This window comes from Arachis duranensis, chromosome 2 (assembly GCF_000817695.3).
Source record: "Arachis duranensis cultivar V14167 chromosome 2, aradu.V14167.gnm2.J7QH, whole genome shotgun sequence".
Taxonomy (NCBI): domain Eukaryota; kingdom Viridiplantae; phylum Streptophyta; class Magnoliopsida; order Fabales; family Fabaceae; genus Arachis; species Arachis duranensis.
In genome coordinates this window covers 1076447-1093253 of record NC_029773.3, presented here as the reverse complement: position 1 = coordinate 1093253, position 16807 = coordinate 1076447, and the positions used below count along the sequence as shown (strand labels likewise).

The 16807-nt window shown below is 28.5% G+C and overlaps 1 protein-coding gene across 1 annotated transcript; it reads left to right on the top strand.

Annotated features, from left to right (window-relative positions):
- The first annotated feature begins 1763 nt into the window (after window positions 1-1763).
- Window positions 1764-9412, top strand: LOC107472672 (protein NUCLEAR FUSION DEFECTIVE 4-like). The gene is made up of 3 exons (XM_016092176.3): window positions 1764-2320; window positions 7259-8172; window positions 8912-9412. The coding sequence occupies exons 1-3, from the start codon at window positions 2012-2014 to the stop codon at window positions 9375-9377; spliced, it is 1689 nt and encodes a 562-aa protein (XP_015947662.1). The 5' UTR covers window positions 1764-2011; the 3' UTR covers window positions 9378-9412.
- Window positions 9413-16807: the final 7395 nt, after the last annotated feature.

The following is a 16807-nucleotide window of genomic DNA, read 5'->3' as shown; positions in this document are numbered from 1 at the left end:
CTGATTTTTTATGGAAATTTGTATCTTTTGTTCTTGATTTCTTCTACTCTTTGCGAGGAGTTGGAACATTTCTTCAGAATCGTAATCTCTTTCGAATGTGGTTTGAAACTTGACGGTTTGCGTTTTGTTTGAGGAAGAGGAGGAAGAGTGTGTCATAATGAGCGTGTTTTGGAAAACACAACCGTTGTGTGAGGCGTGTGCGTTTGACGCTCCATTCTAAAGAGTGAGTGCGCATGGTTTTTTTTTTTTTGGATGGGCCAACTTATATAGCTTGTAAGCTAAAAAAACTTGTATGTGTAATAATATTTTTAATTCATAATATATGGGCATAATAGAGTTTGTCTTTTTTTGTTTGGGGTCAAATAGATAGATAGATAGAATGTAAAATTAATATTTATTTTTAGAGTGATTGAAACTAAATTTTAATTTTGAGATTTAAAATTTTAGTCTTTTTAGTAAAATTAAATATAATATAAAACTTAATTTAATATCAATTTTTCGGTCTCTATCTCAATTTTTAATTTTTTTTTAGTCCTAATTCCTTTCTAAACACAGCCTGAATATGTTCTAAAACCTAAATACCGAAATTGTGTTCTTCTAAATGCAATTATTGAAAAAACATGCAGCCGGTTACTCATACATCCAACAAAATACACGTTTACAACATGCATATGTGGCACCACTTGGAACGAACAAATTTTAAAAGTAAATAAATTGAAAAAGGAGAATAAAAGCATGTATTCAATATTCATTAGGAAGACATTATTTGCGCACTTTATCTTTTCTAATTTATTTAATAGAAACCACCAGTCTACTTTTCAATTTTTCATGGAATGAGAACCTTCAAATAATGAATAAAAAATGATAATTCATCTTTCTATAAAAGTAAAATACCAAAAAAAATAAAAATTTTATTTTTGTAGTAATATTTTATTTATTTTTATAATTTATTAAAAAATATCTTTTCAAAAAAAATATATCACTACTCTCATAAATTTAAACATGCTTTTATAGTTAAAAAATTATTTAACCATCATAAGAAAAAGAAAGCAATCAATACAACAAATTCTTATTTCAATCTCAACACAAAATCCCAAAACTAAAAAATGAGAGAAAAAATATATAAACAAATGTTTTTACTAAATTCAATCAAGTCATCTCTTTTAATTTTTTTTTTATTTTGTGTTGAATTACAAGGAAAAAAAGGATGGGATAATTTTCTTTTATATATATAAAGTGTGCTAATTTCAGCTACAAAATTTTGATATAGAAACAAAATGAGTGATATACTTTAATATGATAATTTTTTGTGTTTTTTAAAATTATGGGAGTACACAAATCGGACCATCCGATCTATGTTTAAAAAGTTAAAAAAAATTCAGAGTACACAAATCGGACCCTCTGATTTGTGTTAAAAATTTGAAAAAATTCAGAGTATACAACTTGGACCATGCGAGTTCTTTGGTGATAAAATTTTTCTTCACAAATCGCATGGTCCGATTTGCAGCTGATGGAATTTAAAATCTAAAACGTGGAATTCGAATCCTCCGTTTTTCTTATTTTGGGTAATTTTTTTTTTACATTTTGAGAGATATAACTAGCATGGTCCGAGTTCTATTTCCTCTGATTCCACAACGAGGTGAAGCACTCATCCTCTCCATACGCGACTCCAACACTTCCTTTGCTTCCTTATTCAAATTAAATTTCCGCTAATTTCCCTTTATTTTTCCCCTTATCTTTTTGTTTTTCTTTTTCATATTAGGTAAAGCAAATTAGCAAAGTGAGACAGGCTTCAGTGGCTTGCATTTGCAACATGAGTTTGTCTAGAAATGCCTTCACTCCTCTCTCCTCTCCCAACATGTAACTGAAAAGGAAAAAGATTCATACAACAAACAAACACAACCACCACTCAAAAATTGGAGACCCAAAAGAGAAAAAAAGCTTCCCATTTTTTCTTATGCATTCTTGGTAGTGATTAACCCAGAAAGGTGAAAACTTGTTGAAGAAAAAAATGTTTGTGGGATCAAGAAAATGGGTGGTATTGGTAGCAACAATATGGATACAAGCATTTACAGGAACAAACTTTGACTTCTCATCATACTCATCAGAGTTGAAATCTGTGCTCCAAATCACTCAGCTTCAGCTGAATTATCTCTCAGTTGCATCTGACATGGGAAAAGTTTTTGGGTGGTGTTGTGGTGTGTCTCTCTTTTACTTTCCTTTGTGGGTTGTTCTGTTCATGGCTACTTTCTTGGGTCTTCTTGGTTATGGCTTCCAGTGCCTTCTTATCAAGCAGCTCATTTCCTTGCCTTATTTTCTGGTCAGTAATAATATTCTATTAATTAATATCTCATTTCTATTTGCATTTTTTTTTCTTTTTGGGTTATGTTGAGGGCAATTTAATTGGTAATATTATTTTTTTTAAGTTATGAGTGACTAAGTTAGTATTGCGAGATTATGTCATTCACTCATTGAGTTATAATTTGGAGGCTAATTAATGTTAATTATTTTTTAGTTAATATTAATTATTTTTTTAAAATTATTTTATTTATCTTATTTTTTAAATCTTAAATAATATAAATTTTAAAATTAACTAATATTAACTAACTAAAAATTAATTATCTATATTTTTTTATTATTATTTATTATAATAAGGTAATTGTTCGGTCAAGGGTTTGAAGCATTAATATTATTTCCATAGTTTTCTGGAAAAAATTAAAAAGTAGGATGAGAGGCACACCAAGTTTTAAACCACTAATATCAAACTTGTTGACCGCACAAAAATTTCACAAAATTAGAATCATTTGTTTTTTAATCTGACAAAATTATAATCTCCAATGCAATCTAGTGCTCAATTTTGCTCATATGCTCCAACATTATGATGGTGCCAACAAACTTCAAAGCAAAATTAGAGGTGTTGGTAGCATGCCCACTACCATCTACCTACCTACTACACTAGGTTTGTTTGTTTTGGATTGTTTAGAAAATAAAAAAAGATTTTACAAATTATTTTTTATAGGGTGTAATTCTGTTTTAGTTTTTAAGATCTAAAGTATCCTATTTGAATCCAAAAAAATTTCATTTAGCATCAATTTAGTTCCACAGTGAAGTCAAAGTTAAATAATTAACGGAATATTTTATGTTATGTACAAAAATAAAATCGATAATCTGGAGAACAAGTACAAGTTCCAAAGGCATAAAATTAACCGTTGATACATCAATACATTTATTTATTATTTTTTTATAATATAAATAAAATATTTTCTATAAAACTAAAGAGAATGATAAATAAATGTACTGATGCATCAACGATTGATTTTGTGCTTTTAGAGCTGATACTTGTTCTCCAGATTATCGATTTTGTTTTCTACGGTTGTTATGTAGGACATTCTATTAATTATTTAATTTTAACCTCACGGTGGGACTAAATTGATGCTAAATGAAACTTTTTTGAATGCAAATAGGACACTTTAAACTTTAAAGATCAAAACAAAATTACGTTTAAATATAGAAGACCAATTTAGTACTTTACCTTTTTTATATAATCAGAAAAAAATTGCAAAACCTATTTAAACAGCAGTACTTTGTTTAGCTTTTTATAAAACATTTTTTTTTTTGAGATTATGATTATTTTATAAAGTTTATAAAAAAAATCCTTTTTTGCTAAGTTTAACAACTAATTTTGCTAAGATCCCATGGCTACCATCTAGCAACAAAGCACTTATTGCTTCACGTGACATCAACTCCTTCATTGATGTATTATTATTGTATTATATTGTTCTAACAATATTTGATAACAACAAAAATTTAGGTAAACTTAGCTAAAATTTATTTTATTTAATATTCATTCATTGATAAGATAAGTTTGGACAAATTTTTTTTATTTTCTTAGCATTACCGATATTATTCAAAGTAAATTTTATGGTGTGTATAATTTTGTGTCTAAATTTTGTTTAACTTATTTTTTTATGACAAATTTAAATATTTAATAATTATTTATTTTTATATTTTTAAAATTAAATATTAATTTTTATTTTTTTTTATAAATTAGACATATACTTTTAGGGAATCATAACAATCACTATTATTCAATTATTTTTTAATATTTTCATTGGAGATTATGTTATTGTACAAAATGAGCCAAGCTGCACTAAAAAGGACCATACGTTTCCGTACCTGTGCATCATCCTATCTTATTTACTATTAAATTTTCTTTGAAGAAATTATTTATATTCAAATAATTGTCTACTGGTATTTTGATAAATTAAAATAATAATTATTAATACCAATTTCATTAAAGTGTAAATGTATGTTTCTGCTTGATTTAATACCAATTGACCAGTGTGGAAGCCAGACTTAAATATATTCTTATCCTTATGTTGTCCCTATCAATTAAATATGAAATGCAATTCAGAAATTAAGATTTTATCCCTTTTTTTTAGAAAAACCCAAAATAATTCCTGACTCAAAAGACAACAAAGTCTTTGATAAAAATAAATATCAATTCGCCTCCTGAGATTTACTTTTATGGAACTAATTAATCCTTGTGCAAAAAAAAATCAGGGGTTAATCAGTCCAAAAAAAAAAATCAGAGACTGGATTGGGTGTTTTTTTTTTCTTGGGAGTCTCGTTGTCCTTTTGAGATAATTATCAGGGCCGGATGAGGTATTCACTATTTTTTTTATGTGGAAAATAATGAGAATTTGTTTGGACAATTGGCTTCAAGTCTCTTTCCTTATCTTTTATTAATTGAACACATAACTTCATCATCAATGCATTGCACATTTTCTTCTCTGCCTTGTATTATTTCCTTTTGCAAAACCTATACACTAAAAAGACAATTATTATCTCCTTTTCTTAATGTTAGTCACTTTTTCCTTTCTTAGATGCATTAAAAAATGGTGTATGTTACAATTGGACAATTTATTCTTTTATGTAATTTGAAATTTATCTCATTTAATTTCCTCAAATAAATTAGAAAAAAAATGGACGTTGGAGGATAGGGGTTTCCAATTTTGTTGGCAATTATGAAAAGGTTGTAAATAAAGGGAATGATTTGGAAATAAATGGAAACTAAGTGGGGTTAATTTTAAATTATATTAAAGGAAGAGTTAATAATCAAATTAGTCCTGAAAGATGGGTCATTTTTCAAACTCATTTCTACAATTTTTTTCTAATCAAATTGGTCATTCAAAGATAACGAATTAATCATATTTGTCCTTCAGTGTCTCCATTAATAATTTTCATCAATAATTAATGATATAAAATGTTAATTGATAACATACATAATATTTGACATGTATAATTGGATGTTTACTAGGTATACATCAAAATCTATTAATTTAGTCCATTTTTTCCAATTTCATAAACTATATTCCCTATATAATCTAGCGACTAAATTGATAGATTTTCATAAACATATTTGGTCAGCGTCCAATTGAACATGCTAGATATCATATATGCTATCAGTTAATATTTTACGTCATCAATCGTTGACAAGCATTGTTAATAGAGTCACTGAAAGACAAATATGATTAATTCGTAATCTTTGAAGGACCAATTTGATTTAAAAAAAAATGTTTTAAGGACGAATTTGAAAAATGCCCAATCTTTTAGAGACTAATTTGACTATTAATCTATTAAGAAAACACATTGATGGATTATAACAATACACATTGAATTGGATGTCTGTGTACACTATGACTATGTCAAAATTAAAGTCAATCTAATTCACAAAGTTTTTAGGAGGATGGCAGCATTGATAAAAAAAAATGGATTTAGACACAAAAAACATTAATATTTAAGTTTTCAAAAAGTATTATTATTAAGAAATGAACGAGGTATATACTATATAGTAGGAGTGTTATCGGTTCGATTTGGTTCGATTTTATACCAAAAATTAACCGAATCGATTTGTTCGGTTTTTACATAATACCAACCAATTGGTTTGTTATATGTGTAACAACCGAACCGAACCGAATCGGACCAAAAGCGATTTGGTTTGGTCAGTTTTTTCAGTTTTTAAATCCTAACTAATAGAAAATTAATCTTAGTAAAATGATGTTCAAAACAATCAATAAACTGAAATAATATTACATTACATTCAAATTCAACACAATTTCAACTCATTCCAACAACTAAACATAAAACAAACACATTTGTTAAGTCTAAAATTTCCATTTCAATGTATTACTAAACCACTTCTGCAGTTCGGTTCGGTTTGATTCAGTTTCTACTGAGCCAACCGAAAATCGAACCGAACCGATCGATTTACTTCGAAAAAAAAACAAAAAACCGATTTTTTTCGGTTTTTATTCGGTTATTGTAAATTTCGGTTCGGTTTAGCGGTAAATTTCGGTTTGGTTTGGTAACTTACACTCCTACTATATAGATCCATTTGGGAATTCACCTAACATAAACCCATAAAAGGAAGGGTAAAAACTAGAAGCATATAACTTCTCAATAATTGGTGAACTTGAATTTAGGTTATTACTTTAATTGGAATTTTCAATTTTGTGTCAAGAATGTTGGTTTAGAAGTTGTTGTCATGGTAGAAAGTTGAGTAGGAATCTGAACATTTGGTACAAGGATATTTAAGCTTTAAAATTATGTGTGCTTTCAAAGCATTCTTTGAAATTCATCACTATTCTGGTACTGTTAGTTCACCCACCACTCTTCATCATTTATGGATAGATGGTTATGTCAATTGTGCGACTTTGAATGTTTGAGTACATGGTGAATTAAGATCAAGACCAAATTGACCCTAGGTTTATTGATAGGGTGATGCCATGGTGAAGAGTGAATATTACTACTTTTACAATAGAGAAAAAATAAAATAAAGACATTATGTGGAATGCACATTCTCTTTAAAAATCTAATCGTATATTGACATTATTAAAAGTAACAAATTTCAAACTTAACTTAAAAAGCCATCTAAGCATATAAATTTGATTAGATGACCGTGTAAAACTACATTTTGAATATATCAAAACTAAGCTCTTGAAAATAATAAACCTTTTGTTTTCTTAACAAGTAGTCTTAAGACATTCTTAATGGTTTTCTCAAATTCATTGAGGGATAATTCTAGAGAGGAGCTGGTATTTTCACCATGAAAAATTCATCAATTTCACTACCTAACTAGGATCCTATACTTGTGTGATGGTTAGAGACAATAAGAACTTTGGTCAAATTTTTCATGAGACCACAAAACTGTGCAAGATTATTACTAACAGAATTAGCAATATTGGAATGGACACAGGTGTTTCTCCTATGCTTGGTTGCAGGATGTAGCATCTGTTGGTTCAACACAATCTGCTATGTCTTATGCATCAAGCATTTCCCTTCTAACCGATCGCTCGCGCTTTCCTTAAGCATAAGCTTCAATGGGGTAAGTGCAGCTTTGTACACTCTCATTGCCAATGCAATAACCTCAAGTGATGACACACTCTACCTTTTGCTCAATGCTATTGTCCCTTTACTTATTTCCGCGGTGGTACTAGTCCCAATCCTCCAACAGCCTCAGCCTCAGCCGAATTCGGCCGACATGATCCGGCGTGACTCCTTAGTTTTCCTCTGCCTCAACATCCTTGCACTAGTGACCGGCCTCTACCTCTTGTTCCTGTATTCCCTCTCTTCCAACACAACCATTGCGCGTGTCATTCTCGTTGGCGCCGGATTTCTATTAGTGCTTCTCTTGTTCTTGCCTGTGATTGTGAATTCTAGAGAATGGTCTTGCCTTACTAGCCCTGCTTGTTATCCGCTTTTGAATTCGAGGTTCAATCTCATTAACCTTGATGGTGGTGGCGGTGATGATGATGATTATGATGATGATCTTCATAAAGAACTCATTGAGAATGAGGACAATTATTCAAGAAATAGAAGTAGTGTAATTGTAAGAGAGAAGTGTTGTTTTGATACTGTGTTGTTGAAAGATCAACTTAAGGTTCTTGGAGAAGAGCATTCAACTAAAATGCTTATGCATAGATGGGACTTTTGGATTTATTACATGGCTTATTTATGTGGAGGAACAATGGGATTGGTTTATAGTAACAACTTGGGTCAAATTTCTCAATCATTGGGACACAATTCTCAGACAAAAACTCTTGTCACACTTTACTCCACGTGTTCTTTCTTCGGTCGCCTACTCGCCGCCGCACCTGACTTCTTGAACAGGTACGAGTTTAAGTCTTTCTTAAGTACTCCCTTTGTTTCAAAATAAGTCTCTTTCACTTTTTGGTTTCATTGAAAAAATTAACGTATCTAGACAAAAAAACAATAGGGTTTTAAAATAGGTGGAAACTCAGGTGCAGTTAACTTCATGTGAAGTTGGTAATTGAGAGCCGTTAGATGAAAATTTAGACAAATTATTCAAATTATTTAACGACTCTCAACTATCAACTTCACATGAAATTAACTGCAGCTGAGTTTTTACCTTTAAAATAACCCAAAAGTAAAAGAGACACTTATTTTGAAACGGAAACGGAAGGAACAGTATCTTCGTTTTAAAATAACTGTCAAATTGAACAGTATTATTTTAGAAAATCAATGTATAGTTTCATGTACATTGATATTTTAATGCATCACTAAGTGAAAATGGACTGCTAAAGTTAATGTACATTCCTATTAGATCTTAGTACTCATGTTGATGCATTAAAATCAACACAAAGTAAAGTAGTGCCCACATAAGAAAAAGAAATAGCCATGTATTTAATTTAATTTTAATAGTTTCAAGAGTAATTGTTATTAGATAAACTCAATTAGAAAGATAATCATTCATTCAAGAATTGCAAGCATGATTTCTCACTTTCTTTGCAATTCTATTGATTGAAATAGTAATTTTTTGGACACAAATTAATCTTTATTCCCTTTACATTATAATGAATCCACTAATATTGTTGTTTTGACAATGCAGGAAGATACACTTTGCAAGAACAGGATGGTTTGCAGCAGCAGTAGTGCCAATGACTATAGCATTCATTTTGCTCGCCATAACCGGCAGCATCGAAGCATTGCGCATGAGCACGGCCTTAATCGGCCTAAGTTCCGGGTTTGTTTTCGCGGCAGCAGTTTCCATTACATCAGAGTTATTTGGTCCAAACAGTGTTGCAGTGAACCACAACATACTAATCACCAACATTCCAATAGGGTCATGTCTTTATGGCCTTCTAGCAGCTCTGGTTTACGACTCGAACGCAGACGGCGCAAGCCGCGACACAATGTGGCTGCGCGAGATGACAATGTGTTTGGGGAGGAAGTGCTACCTTGAGACATTTTTATGGTGGGGTTGCATCTCCATTGTAGGATTGGTTTCAAGTTTTGTGCTATACTTTAGGACTAGGCATGCTTATTATGACAATTTTGGAAGAAATACAAATTGAATAAGAAAATTAAAGTATTTTGGGTTGATACATAATCAGATTTTTTATATATATGAAGAATATTGCTACCAATTTCTCAAATGTGATGAGATGAAAACTAGTGTCACAAAAAAGAAGAAGGTTCAAATAGCTTTTCTTGAGGCATATATACTTATGGAAACATTTCAAGATTAATGCACTAATTGTTTTAACCGTTGATCTAAATTATAAAAAATATATATAATATATATTAATTGAAATAATCGGTTAAAATAACTGGTGCACCGGTGCTACCGGGTGCACTTGAAATGTTTCGTATACTTATATAGCAAAGAGTATATAGCAAAGAGGGTATTGAAATAGAAGTTGATTCTCTGGTGTACATTTGAAGTATAAAATAGAGTGAAGTGATACAAGCAGCGAAGAAATTATTATTATTTATTTTCAAAAATACTATTTGTATACTAAAATTAGTCATCAATATATTTGTGTATAAATACATATGTGATTTACTTTATTTTCAATATATATTTGTATTTCTGCATGTATTTTATACTGGTGACTGATTTTAGTGTACACGTAGCACAATTTATGTTTTTTGGTGGAGAGATATTCATTTGTGTAAATTATGTAAAATTACTCTTATTGAAACTAAATGTATGAACTATTTGGGTTTTCAACAATTATAAGATTCGTGATTATAGTATTCTATATACCATATACAAAGTTGAAATTATAATTCATAATTACAAAAAATATTAATTTGTATTTATCCAATACCTTTTTTTTTAGAACTTGATCAACAATAACAACAAAGTTTTGTCCCACTAAATGAGATCGGCTACATGAATCAAACGATGTCATTGTACTCTGTCATGTATTATGTCTACAGAGAACTTGATCAACAAAAAAATATAAAATAAAAAAATAGATTTTGACAGGATTTTTTTTTTTTATGTTGTGATATCACTTCCTCTATTGTTCAACATATTTAGAGTGTATTTAAGAAAATTAAAACATTCTTCTTCATTTTTGCTGCTTAGGAAAACAATAATAGTTTACTTCTTTTTCTGGTTCATTTTCGCTGTCTTTATCTACAAAAATGGAGAAGAAAAATCTTTTTTATTTTTACTGGTACAACTATAAAAAAATTTTACAAATATTTTTTTCTCAGTCTCTAACTGCGAAATGAGACTGAATGCACAAACGGATAAATTTATGTATTTTTATTTAAATATGTAAATAATGAATTTTTTATTTAAATAAAAAATCCAATGATTATAATAGTAATTATAGTGATTTGAGAGTGAAAATAATAAAAAGAAGATAATAATATTAATAACACTAATAATAATAATAAAAATTTTGAAAGAAAAAATTAATATTAATAGAAGAGTATGTTAGAATTTTATTCTATTTGTAGTCCAATTTGTTAATATAGAAATTAGTCTAGATAATATTATGATTATTAAAAAATTTTTATTAATTAATGAGTAAAGTATCGTTTTTGTCTCCAACATTGGGATAAGTCCTATTTGTGTCCCTAATATTTAAATCGTCTTATTTGTATCCTTAACATTTATAAGAGTGATTTAATATTATCCTACTATCAATTATACTAACAAATCATATTATATTTTTTAATTATTTTTATTTTGATGTATTCATTCTCAATTAGGTCTCACTTGGATGTGTTCGATTTTAATATTATACCAACTATTTGTGTTTAGATTCAATTATGTCTCTATAAGAGTGAATTATGTTTTTGATGAACTATTTTTCAGAGTAGATTATCGATTCTATCCCAGACATTTGTATTCTAACTTCAAGAAGAGATTTTTTCAAAACTCAGACTAAAGCGCTCATGATAATTGACGGTAGGATAACATCGAATCACTTTTACAAACGTTAGAAATATAAATAGGACGATTTAAACGTTAGGGATACAAATAGGATTTACCCCAAATGTTGAAACAAAAATAATACTTTACTCTTAATTAATTGTATTGGTAGTTGGTTTATTCTTTAATAAAAAAACACGACTATTCAAAATATATAATTTAGGTTCCCAATTTAAATCATCATAACAAAACACTCTGAATCTATTTGGATTGGTGGTTCAAGAATTGAAAATTTTAAATAAAATTAAAGATTATTGGCAATAGCTGAACATACATAAATTACTAATTTTATAAAATAACTAACATGTAGTATTAGAATAAAAATTATATTTACCTTATCATTTCAAAATCCAATCACTATGCAATTATTTTGATCTACTGTTTTCAAAAAAAAAATGTGTAGTATGAATTTTAAAATTAGAAACAATTTTTGTAAATTTATAGAATAAAAAAATTATTGAAATTAATATAAGAACTAAGAAGAGGAAATAACGAATAATACTCTTTAAAAAAATTTTCCGAATTTGTGTGACAGTTGTTTTTTATAATGACATGATTTTTCATAATTTTCATAAGTTTTTTTATTATTAAAAAAAAGAAAGATGCGTGGAACAGAAGATTGGTTTCAATGAATGTTTGTTTGTTATATAATATTAAATACTTTTTTTTTTACTAAAAATAGGAGACTCAACCCGCAATCTTTTAATTGAGTATGAAAAGACTAAGTCTTCTTATCTAAAAGTTTCAACCATCAAATCTTGTTCAATTTTATTATTTTGCATATCACTAAATTTATTTATTTGATTATGATAATTATATTTGTACGTAATATAAATTTTTTCGTTACATATCATATTATGATTAATACATAATTTATTGAAGAATAGTCAAAATATTTTTATAATAATTATATTTAAAAAAGTACATAAATATTAATATGATATATTTGTAATTATTGTGAATAATATAATGAACTTATCCATAAGAATTTATTATATTATTAACATATAATTAGGTTAAAATAAAAAATATTTTAGTTCTTAATTAGCCTACAAATATTAAGAAGTAATATTTTAATTTTTAGTTTTAACACTTTAGTCAATATAGTGAATATTATATGTATTAAAATTTTTGTCCATAAGTAGATTTTAATGATACTATGATTTATATTTATTTTAATATGCCTATTTAAAGTTGAGTAATGTTAGTATAATTTATTAGTTACAATAGTAACAATATCTGAAACTGTATTTAAAGTTCATTTGTTAAGTGGTGGCAACTATAAAGAGTAAAAAGATAAGGTTTAATATGATGTTCATTAAGTCTCTATCTCAACTAGTATTCGTGGTTCAATTCCTAAATACGAGAATGTCAATGATTATATGAAGACTATTGATGAACAATTTGAGTCTTTTAGTAAGGCACTTGTAAGCACTCTAATGAAAAAATTGTCATCCACGAGATTTACCGGTGTAAGCAGTGTGCGTGAGCATATCATGAGATTGAGAGACATAACAGCACAACTGAAAATTTTAGAGGTTGATATCTCTGACTCATTTTTCGTGCATCTTATTCTGAATTCTCTTCCTATTCAATACGAACCATTCAAGATTTCTTATAATACACATAAACAAAAGTGATTTATTAATGAATTATTGAGGGTGTATATGCAAGAGGAAGAAAAACTAGTTCAAGAACTTGGTAAATCCTGTATTTTATGGTGACAAATGCGGCTAGTAAAAAGCAAGCTCATAAAAAGAAAGGAAAGAGTATTACATCTCATTCTATGAAAAAAGAAGATGCATGGCGTATCTTTTTCAAAAAAAAAGAAAAAAGAAAAAGACATATAAAAAAAGAGTATCCAAAATTTATAGTTTGACTTGATAAGAAAGGTACTAATCTTTATGATCTCATTCTTTCAGTGTGTTTTGAATTTAATTTTGTTGAAATGTGTTATAACACTTGGTGGATTGATTTTGGTCCTAAAATTCATATTTCAAATATTATGCAGAATTTCATAAGAAGAAAATCGACAAAAAGTGATTTGAGCATTTATGTGGGCAATTGGATGCATTCACGTGTGGAAGCTGTTAGAACATTTAGGCTTATATTAAATACTATTGTATTTTATATTTGGAAAGGATTTTTTATATTTCAATTTTTTTTTAAAAATTTGACCTTTTTTTTTATCTAAACTTGTAAAACAAATATTATCTATAAATTTTTATGATGATGCTGTTGATATTATTAAAAATTCAAATATTATTGGACGTAATAATTTAGTTGGTGGTTTATTCAAAGTTTATTTAATTAAAAATATTTCATCAAGTTTAATGATTGTACATGGTAGTGTTATGAATAAAAAATCTTTTATGTTATGGTACCATAGGTTGGGACACATCTCTATTGAGAGAATGAAAAAATTAGTAAGTGATGTGGTTCTTGAATTTATAAATTTTACTGATTTTGATAATTGTGTGGATTGCATTAAGAAAAAACAAACAAAAAAGTCTTAAAAATGTGCTAAAAGAAGTTTTGGCATATTAAAAATAATTCACAATGACATATGTTGTTCGAATATGTCCTCAAGTGGTCAGAAATAGAGAAAATGACAAATAGGTCCCTGACTTTTTGCTTCGAGAACATTTTCGTCCCTGAACATTTGAAAATACTTTTAAATTTCCAACCTTCACAAATTTTGGACGGATGAGTCCCTCCGTCCAATTGCCTCCGTCAAACCCAACGGAATAGTCTTACGTGGCTGTCATTCTGATGACGTGACATGATGGGTTGACACGTGGACTGCTGACTGAAAAGATACTTTAAAAAATTGGACAAATAAATTCCTGTACCTAAAAATATATGATCAAATTTTATTTGAGATCCTTTAAGTAAATCCATGCACAATTATTGATCTCTGCCCTTGTTTCCAGTGACTTATCTATCAGTAATGGTGTCACTGAGGTTCATTACCCTTGCAATTACTTAAAGTAATTTGATTGGAGCTTGAAGCAACTTGAAAAAAGTATAGTGCTTGCAAGGCGTTTGATAAAATGCCTATGAGAGATGTGGTGTCTTAAACAGTTAGACTGGTTTGATATTTGGGTATGTAAAGGATGGGTTGTTTGAAGAAGCCATTGCATTGTTTTTGAGAATGAATGTTGAGCCTAATATGGCAACTATTGTTAGCATACTCGGGGCTTGTGTGAAACTGGGTCGGTGTGATGGATATGTATATGAAATGTGAGTCTGTTGATGATGCAAGGCAAGTGTTTGATGAAATGTCTAAGAAGGACATTGTTTCTTATACTAGTATGATAGGTGGATTGGTGCAATGCCAATTTTCGAAATCTGAATGAATCACTTGACATGTTTTATGAAATGCAGGCATCAGGTTTTGAACACGATGTCAGTCTTGTGCTTCTTGATTATTGCAGATGGGTCCATGAATACATTGATGGAAGCCAAATCAGATGAGATGTATAGAGATGGTGCAGAATGCAATAAATGGACATGGACAAGAAGTCAAGAAGCATTGAAATAATTTGCAGAGTTGATTGAATCTGGCACGAGGTCTAGTGAGGTCATATTTTTTACCATTTTCACAGCTTGCTACCATTCTGGCTTGATCAACGAAGGTTGTAGGCTTTTCAATCAGATGACAGATGAAGAAGAAAGGAATAAGCAAGGCTCCAGGTTCTAAAAACTACGTTGTTTTTAGGTACATAACTTATTTGTCCAATTTTTGAAAGTACCCTTCCAGTCAGTAGTCCACGTGTCAACCCGTCATGCCATGTCATCAGAACGGCAGCCACGTCAGACTATTCCGTTGGGTCTGACGGAGGTTATGGACAGAGGGACTAATCCGTCCAAGATTTGTGAAGGTCAGGGATTTAAAAGTATTTTCAAATGTTCAGGGACGAAAATGTCTGCGGGACAAAAGGTTAGGGACCTATTTGTTTTTTTCTCTCAGAAATATTTTATCTTTTTTATTAATGATTATTCAAGATAAATGTATCTCTATATGCTTTATAATAAATAAGACTTTGAAGATCTTTATGTATCTCTATTTACTTCTTTTTTTTAAAGATCTTTTTTTCCTTAAAAAAGATGTTTTTCATGTAATAAATAAATAAAAAAGTACTTTTATATCGTTATACCCAAATATAATTGATAGATAAAAAGATCTTTTTGCATGAAATACCCAAATATAAAATTACTTTTACTTTTTTATAAGATTTTTTTAAAAAAAGATAACTCGAAAAAAAATCTTTTTTTTAAAAGCTCATCCAAACAAACTCTAAAGCTGAAGTAGAGAAGTAATATAAAAAGCAAATTAAGATTGTGAGATTAGATAGAGGTGGAGAATTCTACAAAAGATACTGGATATGGATAAACATTTAGTCCATTTGTAAAGTATCTTCAAAAGTATGGTATTGTGGCATAATACACCATACTTGACACACTAGATCAAAATGATGTAGATAAAAGAAGAATTAGACTTTGCTGGATATGGTGAGGAGTATATTTAACAACTCCAATCTTCTTTTATTTTTGTGGAGTGAAGCTTTTAAGACAACCGTGTATATATTAAATGGAGTTTCCAACTAAGACAGTTACTAAAATGCCATTAAAACTATGAAAATGTTGAAAACCTAGTTTAAATCATATACGCATTTGAGATTGTCCTTCTGAAGTTTGGTTTATAATCCACAAAAAAGAAAGTTGGACCCAAGAAAAATAAGTGCTTATTTTATAGATTATGCAGAAAAGTCTAAGGGTTATATATTTTATTGTCTCCCTCACTCATGTAAAATAGTTAAATCTAAAAAAACAAAATTTTTAGAGCATGATGTGAAAAGTGGGAGAAATCATTCTCTTAATTTGGTCCCCAATTCAAAGCATCATAACAAAACACTCTAACTCTATCTCAATTGGTGGTTCAAGAATTAAAAGTTCTAAATAGAATTAAAGATGATTAACAATAGCTGGAGGTAAGTAGATTACTAATTTTATAAAATAACTAATAGAATAAATATTTGTTTTGACGTCATTAAGTTGATAAAAAAAGATTTTTTTTCAATAAAAAATATCTTTTTTTATTTTTTTATCGTGTTTGGTAAATTTTTAGTAGTAAAAGTAAAAGCATTAGAAAAATAAAAATATCTTTTTTTGAAAAATTATAATTTATATCTTTTTTTAAAAGATTTTTTTTCTTTTAAAAAGATATTTTTTACGTAATAAATAAACAAAAAGTACTTTTATATAATTATACAAAAACATAATTAATAAATAAAAAGATCATTTTGCATGAAATATTCAAACAAGAAATTACTTTTATTTTTTTTTATATAAAATCTCTTAAGAAAGATAACTTAAAAAATATATTTTTTTAAAAGATCACCCAAATAAATCCTAAATATAGAATGGAATAAATTGTCTAAAATTTTTTAACAAAAGTCAGAACAAAATTAAAATTTAATCAAATCGATAGTGTTTTTTTAAAAATAATCATGGATGGGTGGGGAAACATAATTCACTTTTTATTTT